The sequence below is a fragment of the Juglans regia genome, chromosome 2 (assembly GCF_001411555.2).
Source record: "Juglans regia cultivar Chandler chromosome 2, Walnut 2.0, whole genome shotgun sequence".
In the NCBI taxonomy this organism is placed as follows: Eukaryota; Viridiplantae; Streptophyta; class Magnoliopsida; order Fagales; family Juglandaceae; genus Juglans; species Juglans regia.
Genome location: NC_049902.1, coordinates 21,631,430 through 21,644,001, shown reverse-complemented (window position 1 = coordinate 21,644,001; position 12,572 = coordinate 21,631,430). Strand labels below are relative to the sequence as shown.

The following is a 12,572-nucleotide window of genomic DNA, read 5'->3' as shown; positions in this document are numbered from 1 at the left end:
AGAGTAAGGGCGGGCCCCAAAGGGACCTTCTATTGTGGGCGAGAACCAGCCCATCAAGGGAGAAATAGCATATCGAGATGGTCATTCAATCGCGTCCTGGTGGGGCACCACAAGGGGAATGAACACTTTCAAAACTGCCCGACATACTCTGACTAGCTAAGTCACTAGAAAGTCAAGTAAGAATGGCCCTCCATACCTCAATTAAGAGGGGGTTACTGCATTAAATGCTACAAATTGCCCTCTCATGGAACATGCCTATGTTAGACCATGCTGATCCAAAAGTCCAAACGAGTTACCGCATTAAATGTTATGACGTGCTTTCTCTGAGGTAGGAGTTGTTAGGCCACTCGGAGCAAGAGAAACTACATCAACCTCCAAACTAGGTACATATACCAAGAAAATGAGCAAGGAAGGTACAAAGTCTTTCTCTAGCTCTCTTTTAGAACTTACAATGCAACAAAGGATGAACTTAGGCATCAGAGTGACGATCCCTGCCATTGCTCAGGACCATCACTCTTCTGAACAACTTACTGGTGGAATTTCCAAGGCAAGCGTGTGAAGGAGGTGGGAGACTACTCAAGGGAGGAGATGTTGAGCTGGAAGAAGATATGTAGGATTGGGAGAGATGATGTCAGTGAAATTTAAGAGACCTGTCGATGAATGAAGGAAACGTTGGACGGAGTTATCTGAAGGAGGTGTGATGATATATAGTAGATTTGTGCATGTAAAAAGAGAAAAGGGCAAAGCTTTTAATTAATTGAAATTTGTTTGGATATTTTCACTCATTGACAGTTTTCTTTAAAATTAAAACTGCATTCTGCACTTTTCGAAACAACACGTTTTAGGAAGAGCATCAAAATGATATTTTTTCTTAAATGTACTTTGAGAAGTCTCATGAAATATTTTTGATGCAGTAGCAGGTTGAGAGGGTAAACTGAGATGAACTGAGGTCGAGTCACAAAAGTTTGATGGTGAAGCAAAAGCTGAAGGAGGTAGTACATCATTATGTTCAGCAAAAGTGCAGAACTCCCCTTCAACATGAGTTTGACCATACAAAGCTGTTGGTTTGGAGTATGGCAGCAGAGATTCATCAAACACAACATGTCGTGAAATAAAGATACAGCCAGTAGGTGGATATAAGCATTTGTACCCTTTATGTTTGGTGCTATAACCAATAAAAACACAAGACAAAGATTTTGGTTCCAGTTTATTGCTATGATATGCACCAAGATAAGGAAAGCACCGAGAGCCAAGAACTCGAAAAGTTTCATAGTCAGGTGTCTTGCCATATAACCGAGAGTATGGAGAATCCATACCAAGATTGAGTGATGGCAACCTGTTTAAGAGGAAAACAGCAGTGGAGAAGCAATCAAGCCAAAAGCGAGATGGAAGTTGTGCATGAAACATCATTGCTAAACCAAGTTCTGTAATGCTACGATGCATGTGCTCAACTTTGCCATTTTGTTCAGGAGTCTTTGGACAGGCAGACTGATGGTGAATGCCATGTTGTTGAAGATATGCTGCAAATGATCTACTTGCAAATTCAACCCCTTCATCGCTTTGGAAAATGCGAATTTTAATAAGTAACAACCAAATAAGTTAATTTTATTGTTAAACAACTTTTAAGATTATTTATTCACTTTTTAACACTCTTAACGCAGATCCAAACATTCTCTAAATTAAATTGTTTATATGTTTAGTACCCTAATATGTCGTTGTTGACTTGTCTCTTTTTTTTATAACTAAGACATAGAAACGACATTAGAGGAATAGTTAATGGGCTTTGAAATTATAAATGATATTCTACTCTAAAAGAGATGTAGAATAGGAGTGTTGATAAGTGTGATTTTTATTACTCTTTTAAGTAGGGGCGTAAATTCAAACCGAAAAACTGAAAAACTGGACCGGTCTGGACCGAACCGTACCGGTTTTATCGGTTTTGAACCGGTCCAGTCCGGAACCGGTTTTTAAAACGTAAAAACCGGTCGGTTCTGGTCCGGTTCCGGTTTCGGGATTTTTTGGACCGGACCGGACCGGTTGATTAAAAAAAAATAAAAAATAATATTTTTATATATAAGTTTTATACAAAATATTTTATATATATTAAATATTAATATATATAAGTTTTATATATAATGTATAATTTTAAATTTTTATGTGAAATTTTATATATAACATATATATTCATATATGAAATAATTTCTTATTATAATTTATAAATTATTACATAAAATGTTAATACTAAATCATTAAAAGTTTATAACTAATACTAATATATAACTTATAACTATACCAATAGTCTAATATATTAATAAAAGTATAAAACAGTTTTTTTTAAATCAAATTTTTTTTTTTTTTATAAACAAATTTTTAATGACAAATTGTGAAATTTACATTTTAAAAAAACTGAAAAATCGGACCGGACCGGACCGGAAACTGGTAAAACCGGAAGTACCGGTTTAGGAGGGTAATCGGTGCGTAATCGGTTTTGAAAAATACAAAACCGGTACATACCGGTTCGGTCCTAAATTTTATCCAAAATCGGACCGGACCGGACCGGTTACACCCATACTTTTAAGTATGAATAGTATCCGTTTTCCTTCAATTCTATTGATTTTATTTTATTTCTATATATTTTTCTTTATTTTATTGGATTTGAAGTAATGAGAAGATTTAGTGCGAAATGACAGCATTTTTGTAAAAAATTAGAGACTACAGATCCAGACCGATGAGAGGTGACGAGATTTGAAGAGAGCCGAAAAGATTTAGGCGAGAAGACCTGGCGACAAGCCTTTGTGCGGTTAGATTGGGCGATCGGTCTAACCGATCAACTTAAAAGATCATCCTAAACAACATCATGAGTAACAACTAGTAAAGGGCTTGAAAGTAATTTTTATCAAGAAAAAGAGAAAGAAATCACAGAAGGAATCCACAAGAAGTCCAAGTTTAGAACACACTGGGAGATAGCCTAGACATGCTTGAGTGTTTTGATCATAACTTTCTACTCATATATCTGATAGATGCGATTTTGGATGGGTTGGAAAGCTGATTTAAAGTGCTACAGTTTTATCTCCAATAAGAATTTCTAAATTCTGACTCCTAGAGTGCATGTGAGGCTGCAAAAAATTAGTCCTAAAAGTTAGGCTATTTTTTAGGCGGAAATTGTGAAAATATTAGGGTTTCTTTTGTGCCCTATATAAACATATCATTGGCACGAAATTAAGAATAGAGACTCTGAGTTTTAGAGTAAAATATTCCAGAATTTATTCTTTAAGTTTCTTTCAAGGAGGCGGATCTGGAGAGCAGAGGCAAGAGCCGCAAGCTTCATCAACCGACTCCAACAAAGAACACTAGTTTTATCTTTTTTCTTTTCAATTTTATTATGAACTAATTTTATTTTCTAGAGTTTTGATATAGTCTAGCATTGAACACACAATTTATATTCTAAATTATTTTATTTTCAATATTTTCATGATTGAGTGTTTATTCTTTGTTCTGAATGCTTGCAATTTTCTAACTAATTATTGTTTGATCTATTGAATCGCACTGAGACTGAGAGGTGATATATGATTAGAGCTCTAGGATTAAACAATATTAGTTGAGTGAAAGTAGAGATACTTTACTGCGATTAGTGTGATTTTTAAGAAAAATCTAAAAAACTTAATGAGTCTCCAATTAGTTAAATTCATATAGAAATATGAAGTTATTAGTTGGAGATATTTTTAGTATTGTTTGAGAGAAAATATTGAATAGTTAAGGAATTTTTATCAACTTGGAATAATTAGAATTCTATAACAAGAAAGAATAAATTGTGTGAGATTTGTTAAGTGAAATCAAACGCTCTAGATCTATTTTTATTATTTTTAAAAAATCTAACTTTTAATGCTCTTTTCTTTAGTTTAATTTAGATAATCTATTTCTTAAATTTCGGTTTTCTAAATAGTGATTAATTTAGTAAACTTCAGTATTCAATACATTATTAATATTTGTGGGCTTGATATGCATTTTCTTTAAAATATTTTATTATTTATTACGATTCAATGTACTTGTAGATATTTTTATGCGATGTAACAAAAGTTTGATTCTCATATTGACCATTGACTAATGAAAATGAGTTGTTGGACTTCTAATTGCATCCAACACAAAAAATTATAATAAATAACGCTCTTGTTTTAACTATAAAAAGCTAATTCCGACATTTTTTAAAATATTTGTGTGCACTTACTTTGAGTACTACAATCGAATTTTTTATTTGTAAACAAATAATTTCATTACAATAATCAAAATTACAGTATAGGTGAGTGGGTCGGGTACGTTGTTTGGCTTTATTTTGATAATAAAACTATTTTATCTCATTTCATCTTATCATTATAATTTTCTTAAATTTTTATACAAAATATAATAAATAATTTAATTTTTTTAAATCTCAAAATAATAATAATATTATAATAATATTTTATTCAACTTTCATCTCAATTCATTTATTCTCAACTCACTATCTAAACAACATCTTAAACAACGAGACTCAAGGCCACTAGCCATGACTATGGGTCTGAATGCCACGGTTGTGGTTTAAGACATGCCACAATTGTGGTTGGAGAAGACGAGCTGCGCCACGACCGTAGTTTGAGACAACAAGAAGACATCAGAGAGAGAATAAAGAATGAAATAAGAAGAATAAGAAGAGAGAAGAATAAAATGAGAGGAATGGAAAAGAGGAGAAAAATTGTACGGCAAGTAAAAATTAATTTTTTTAAAAATATATTTAATTTATAAAAATATATACATCTCTACCACTTAAAACTTGAAATGTGGATGAGAATGCGAAGAAATCTTAATCCTTGCGTATATATATTACTCACGTGACAAGCGCATTTTTATTAACTTGAAAAAATACATAGTTTTTTATTTATAAGAAAAAAAACACTTTGCCCCCATTATTTAATTCTGAATGTTAACATGAACCAAAAAATAGCTGAACATAGGGCAACCTTGGCTACCGGATTTTGATAAAAGAAACAAAGTGTAGGTTTTGGTAGTACTTGTACTTGGATGATGCATTATGTCAATTATAGTAATTTAGAGTTCCAAATATAAATAATGGTAGCTTGAAAGTGCAATATATATATATATATATATATATATATATATATATATATATTATCTTTTATAACATGAAACCTAAGGACAAACAAAATGTATATCAACAGAAAGATCATATTTTAAGACGCTAAGCACGATAAGTAATTATTAATTTTATTTAATATGTATACATAAACAAGATTATTTGAGAAGTTGCTCAGGAATAACTTAGCTAAACTCGAGTCTAACTCGATTAATTTTCTGAAAATGCACCTAGGTAATTCAAGGGAAGTTCCCCTGAACTGATAGCCCCTGAAAATTGTTTGTACTTCAGAGGATTCGACCTTAGACCTAGAGTGAGGATTCAGAGGATTCCACTGTGCGTAAAAACTAAGGGGAAACTAGAGCAAAATGGTTCGGTAACAATAAAAGACTAAAAACTAAACAGTTCTGGAATGGCCCCCATTCATAGCAAGCATAGCAGGAGAAGAAGAACAGATATACATCTCAACTGGCCAAGATGATCTGTATATGATATATATATATATATATATATATACTAGGTCAAAATAACGTGCAAAGCACGTTTGCCTAGTTGGGTAAAATAATTATTTTAAAAAAATAATATATATTCTATAAAAATGATAGTTAAGTAGAGTATAATAATTACATGCTTGCATAGATTAGAAGATAAAAACATTAGTTTAAAATATAACATACTCCAACACATATTTATAACATTGATAGTTTTAGCAAAGTTACTTGCGATAAGTTTAATACAAACCCAACAAAAACATTAGTTCAAAATATAACATAGTCCAACACATATTTATAACATCGATAGTTTTAGCAACAAACTCGACAAAAACATCAGTTCAAAATATGAGTCCCTTGATGTTTTTACTATGATCCATCATTTTGTGTCTTCTTGTACTGCATCAATAGAAATGACATTGAAATTCTTGTGCTGTTGTTGGTTGAGTCGATTGGGATCTACTAAAAGTTCAATCATCCACTCTTTCTGTGAAACTTGTGCTACAAGATTTTCTATATAAGGCAAATGTTCCTGCAAAAGAAATTTTTAATAACCTTGCATGATTAATAAAAATTTAAAGAATATATATGCTGAAAATTAATGTAGTAAATATGTCAAAAATTCTAACACAGACGTTTTTACTCACAACAATAAAGGTAATAGAAAATAAGAAAACATACATCACCAGTATGATTCATTAGCTCAACTGCCGAACAACCGAATGCTTCCTCTACAACTTCACCAAACATAACAACAGATAGTTTTCCTGTACCATCGTCGAGTTGAACATATGCTCGACAACTATAAAATTGATGGAAATATCATTTTAAGTTAGAATCAATAAAAGTTATACATTAAATTTATCACATAAATTATCAAACAGAACAAAAAATTTGAATGATACATACCGTGGTTGGGAAATACTTTGGTGTTTGCAATGGTAACAAAGGAAGCTATCATTGTAATCATACCCAGTTCCTTTATTACAACCAATACATGACATGTAAAAAAATATCTGGCGCAAGTCAACCACTATTATCTTCGCCTTTATCCAAAATTTTGCTTTCTACATTACATCAAAAATAATTTTTTAGATGAATTGATTGTATAAATATTTGAATTTGTTACGAAAAATAGGATTTTACCGCCATGGGTTGTAAACTTTTGATCAACTCAGCAACATCACAATTCTTGATTATTTCTCGTATACCAACAGAAGACAGAGATGTAGACGGGGATGTCAAGTATCTTGCAATAATACTCTCAAGTAATGAATCATTAATTACCGCCCTTAAAATTCATAAAAACAAATGCAACATAAGAAATAAAAATATGAAGATTTTAATATTCAAGTAGCACGAAACAAATAATGACTTATTTCTGACGATTACCACTCTTGCAATGAAGTTGCCTCAGGAAGAACAAGATTGATCATAAATTTACTTTTCGGACGTGATGAAAGAGACAATCCTTCATTAGAAATAGAGATCGTGATTAATGCAAGCATATACAATATAAAAGAAAAATATAAGATTGTTAATTATTAAAAATACCATTATAAGAACCAACTCTTATTCTTGTTCCAAGTATAACTGGCTTTGTCCCAATTATTTCTGAGATTTTTTTGCATTCATCTTGCACAAATTGACCCCACATAGTTAAACATATAGGGTTTAAGCTACAAAAATTGGAATAAAAAAAGAATTAACAGAATATACAAGAAATAAAGATTGAAACATAATTTTAAAAAAGTAAACTACCTAAAAAATATTTTTACCTTTGATCAATGACATATATTTCCTGAATAGTTGTTGGTCCATGTACTGAAGTTATCTCTCTACATGGCTTGATATTGATTGCAACAGCTAAAACATCTGACAAATAAGATTTAAATTTTTAATAAATTGATAATTAAATATTCTAAAATCAAGAGTGAATTACCTATTTCTGCAATTGAGTCTTTGTAAGCGTCTAATTCATTGAACGGAATGAGTTGGTACTTTGGTACCTCCAATTGTTCTTCATCCTTTGGAACTTCCTCAATTATCGTTTTGGAATTTAAGATCCATTGATATTCATGTGTTTCAATTCTATACTTCGGATCCAGTGGCCTTACATATGCATTACTGATGTAATATGACCGGAAAATATGTAAAGTATCATCTCGCGAGTCTATATCTTTATCAAACATTGTTGCTTGCACTCGATTTCCCTGTATAGTATAAGAAATTGAAATAAATAATTTACAAAAAAAATATTGTAATAAATAATTGAGTATAATAATTTTGTTTATTTTAAATTATTTTTGGGTTTTAAAAAAATAATATTTTTAAGATTTTTTACAAATTAGTAGTAAAAAAAATAAAAATACAAAACTTAATAAATATGATACAAAAATAACAAAATCATTTATCAGTTGTCAGTACACCAAAAAAAATAAAAGACAATAGATAGAAATAAATATTATACCTCTGGATCAATCAATGTTAGGCTTTGGTACTTCACTGGTGAGCGTTGGCCTGTTCGTTTGGGTGACTTGTCTGCCACGATCATTTTGATTTTCCAATTCCTTGTACTTGGAGTGATATCTTTCATCGATGTATAAACCGTCCGCATCTTTAAAACTGTTCACATACAAAAATATTAAAGGTGTAAGTGTAGTAACCCAATACTAAATTAAAAAAAAAAATTACAATGAGAAATAAAGAACACAATACTAAACATATAGAAAAAGAATTCTATAAAATGCATAATTTTGTTTAAGTAGTTAAACTCAAATTATACAATTGAATCATTACCTGTAGAACATTAATCTGAACATGCTAATCTTAATAATTCTGTATAGACAATATTTTTTGTGCAGTTCTTTTCTGATCGATCAGTCGACACTGGCCGTATTAAAACCCTTACTGTAGATGCAGTCTTAGCCCTTGATAAAGCCACATATAATTGACCATGTGAGAAAACAGGTTGAGGTAAATATATCCCAACAAAATCCAATGTTTGCCCTTGTGACTTATTTATAGTCATTGCAAAACTTAATCTGATAGGGAATTGGGTTCTTTTGAATGGGAAACCACTATTTTCATCAAGATTTGGCAAGAATGGGATCCTTGGAATAAAGACTCTTTTTCCGCTATGGTGCCCAACTGCGATTTCTGCATCAATTACATTTCAATCAAAAGCCCGACAAATTAGACGTGTTCCGTTGCATAGTCCTTCTGAAGGGTTAATGTTTCTAAGCAACATGATGGGACAGTTTATCTTTAGTAACAATTCATGAGGAGGAAGTCCATTTGGGGTTAGAGTATTTAAAAAATCCTCCATAACTGATTGTTCAGATGCATCTATTGCTTCATCAAAGCTATAATATCGCCTAAGCTCACCAGGAAACCTATGAATCAGTAATGTATTTATTTCATCAACATAACTGTTCTTTGGTGTTAATATGGCCCGATTCATCATAGCTGAAATATTTATTGAATATTCATGAATATCTTGGAAAACAACATCTATTAAATGATCCAAAGAAGTACAGTCATCTTCATAGGGAACAAGCATGCCATTAGGAATTTTTACAGTTTCGTCAATTGTGATTGGTGGCATTCCGTTGCCTAATTCTAACACATATTCTGAAAAAACTGGATCCAATCTTGCTCTCATATTTTCAGTTAAACGAAGTTTGATCAATGTAGGCCACAAATAAGATGAAACCAAACTGGCGTCAACATGTTCTTGTCTTGTTCCTTTACGAACCACAGGTAAAACCTGGCGAAAATCTCCACCAAAAACGATAACTTTTCCACCGAATGTTAACTCTGAATCATTAATGTCTCGTAACATTTTATCTAAAGCTTCGATGTGTTGTTTTCTTGACATAGGGGCCTCATCCCATATAATTAACCTTGCTACACGTAGTAGCTTTGCAATGGCACTTTGTTTACTGACACAACACATGCTATGTTCATCAGTATCTAATGGAATCTTAAAGCGCGAGTGTGCTGTTCGACCTCCAGGAAGGATAGATGCAGCAACACCAGATGAAGCAGTTGCAAGTGCCACTAATTTTCTTGATCTTACTGCAGCGAGAAGTGCCTTGTACAGGAATGTCTTCCCTGTCCCACCAGGGCCATCAACAAAGAATGTAGCAGTTTTGTTTGAAAAAACATTTTCCAAAATTGAATTATAGACATGTCGCTGTTCACTATTAAGGATTTCTGATGCAGCAGTATCTTCTTCTGGAATTTCAACAGCCAATTCATCATCGATTTCCCTAGATTCGAATTGGTCTTCATCAAAACAAATGTCGTCATCAAGAAGATGAAATGAATTAATGTGTTTCCCCATTGATTCAAGTGTAAAAGAGATTGAGCGCAAAACTTGCATTCTTACAGTCAACATAGAATCTTCAGTTGACCTAAAATCAATTGACATATCTTGCTCAAAACGTTCCCAAAGCTCTCTCGGATTGGTTGGATTACAATAAACCAATATAGTTGCAAATAGCCGCCTCAAACTGGACGGCATTTGATATAGAGATGCTTCATGTAAACAATCTTCTAAACCACTGTCTCTCTGTAGCAAACCATGCATAGTTGCTGCCTCACGAAAAGTTGGAGCCACAACACCATCAACTGTCCTAAGATCTTCAAATGACAAATGTCCTCTTACATGATTTAGCAATATCCGCAGATAATACCTCTCACCTTCAAATGGATTTGCTGTAATAATTCGACCTATAACAGTTTTCTTTTTTCGACAAGTCCACTCTTTGTATTGTTGGCTCCAAACATAGAATTCTGGAAATTCTTTGTACAACAATGTCCTGGCATTCTCATCCACTCGATTTAATGCAAAGAATTCTGTTAACATCGATTTTGCAGACCGATCAGAGTTGAGAACATTGATTAAGTCTTCATTTGCTCGAAAAGTTACTTGGTGTTGATCCTCAAGATGTAAATGTAAGCTATACACTGCTGGGTACATTTCATTAACAACAAAGCCATATATTCTCCACATAGCTTCAGGCGGAGCAATCCATCGGGCTGATTGGAATTGTTGGATTTCATCAATTTGTTGATTATTTTGTTCAGAAACCAAATTGAAAGCAATACGATCATGCCCTTTGTAAATGTACTTATAAAGATATTTGACTGCTGTTATAGTAGAACAAATCTCGATGTTAATGTGACAGTCAAATGTTGCAAGCAAATACGGATTATATGGAACGACCCAACGGTTATCCAAATTATGACCTCTCACTTTGACAGTTATTCTATTGTCAGAACGCCTATATATTGGGAAGCAATCATTTCCAACAGTCGTACTTGATGCAAAATTTTTTGGATAATGGCTTTTGCAATAACCATTTTTTTTCATGCAAACATTTGTTGGATTCAACACTCCACATGGTCCATGCATCATATGCTTGACAACAGCGTTATGCAAGTGCAAATTCGTATTTTTATCAGGTATCTCTGCCGATACAATCTCATCAAAAGATTCAGGCGCATAGAGTTTCCAATCTCTTTGTAATATAATTAGAAAATGAGCATGTGGAAGGCCTATTTTTTGGTGCTCAATAACATAAACATATGCTGAAACTTTTCCAAATATCTGTTGCTTGAATAATCGATCCTTTAATTCTTCTAATTTTGCACGAAAGACCCGAGCAACTAAATCAGGCCGATTTTGACTCTCCTCATGTAGGCGTAATTCATTTGAAATTTCTTGCCAATTTGGATTGCATGTCATTGTTAAAAAAATGTCTGGTTTACCATAACGCTGAACTAAAGCCATTGCTTCCATATATCTTTTTCGCATGTCTCTTGGACCCCCAATAAATGACGAAGGCAGAATAATCTGTTTTCCAACATTAGAAGCGTTAGTTTCCCCTAGTGTAATGGTATCAACAATACCTTGATATAACTCAGATCGAATATGTTGTTGTTTGCTACGGAAATAGTCTAATCTTGACGTCTCGATCTTAACATACATATCAACAACGAATTGTTGCAATAGACGACCAGACAGCAACAAAATTGATCTGAAATTTTCTCTGATTTGTAACTTGTAGCAATAATACTCACGACACGAAACAATTGGATCCTTCATTTTTCTGTTTAATGCTACAAAAGTTGAAGGGGAATGCAATATTACAAAATTGGACGTGTACAAACTGAGCATTATCATTGGTCTATGCATATACATATGCAAAGTCATATTTGCATAATATGACTATAAAATCCTCCACATTGGCTTATGCATATCCAAATATTTAGCTACCTATGAACAATGCTTATCCAAATTTGGATAACCACTATTCACCCCACAAATATTATTGTAATCATTATTTATCTCTCCTCCCACTCTCTCTCTCACAATCATTTCATTTTCTCTCTTTTTCAACAACACAACAAATCTTCACTTGCACATTCATTTTATTATTATAATATATTATATATATTTTTTTCATTTTATTATATTTTTAATATAATATATAAAAAAAACTATATTTTTTATTATTGAATTTATATTATTAATGTCAAATGTATGTAGTGGATGCTAATTGCAAAATATATATAAAAAAATTGATTTTAGCAAAACAATAATAATAATAAAATAATAATAATTTATTATTATTTTGTGTCAAATATGCATAAACCAATGTGAGAATTTTGCTTGAATGACAAAGTGGATATGGAAAAGAGGCGATTTTGCATATGCATATGTATAGACCAATGCTAATGCTCTAAGTACAAAATGGAAAGATTAAGATTATACTCTAACCTCGTTGTTCTCTTGTAAGTAATTCTTCTGCTGACATTGATTGGTGAGGATCTATTGATCGGGTTGTTTCATTACATATTACTGTGCTTCCTCTATTGATCCTTTTAATGCCTTGGTGCCAACCAGTATCCCCAAAAGGAAATAATAGCGGATACTGAAGTGGATC

At 32.3% G+C, this 12,572-nt stretch overlaps 2 protein-coding genes across 2 annotated transcripts; both read right to left on the bottom strand.

The window, feature by feature from the left end:
- Positions 1-5,995: 5,995 nt before the first annotated feature.
- LOC118347679 (replication protein A 70 kDa DNA-binding subunit B-like) lies at positions 5,996-8,233 on the bottom strand. The gene is made up of 7 exons (XM_035687699.1): positions 8,087-8,233; positions 7,559-7,829; positions 7,395-7,491; positions 7,171-7,295; positions 7,009-7,087; positions 6,298-6,418; positions 5,996-6,148 (listed from the first exon to the last, which is right to left on the bottom strand). Exons 1-7 carry the CDS (start codon positions 8,231-8,233, stop codon positions 5,996-5,998), a joined length of 993 nt encoding a protein of 330 aa, XP_035543592.1.
- A 558-nt stretch (positions 8,234-8,791) lies between these two features.
- Positions 8,792-11,731, bottom strand: LOC118347678. The gene has a single exon (XM_035687698.1). It carries the CDS (start codon positions 11,729-11,731, stop codon positions 8,792-8,794), a length of 2,940 nt encoding a protein of 979 aa, XP_035543591.1.
- Positions 11,732-12,572: the final 841 nt, after the last annotated feature.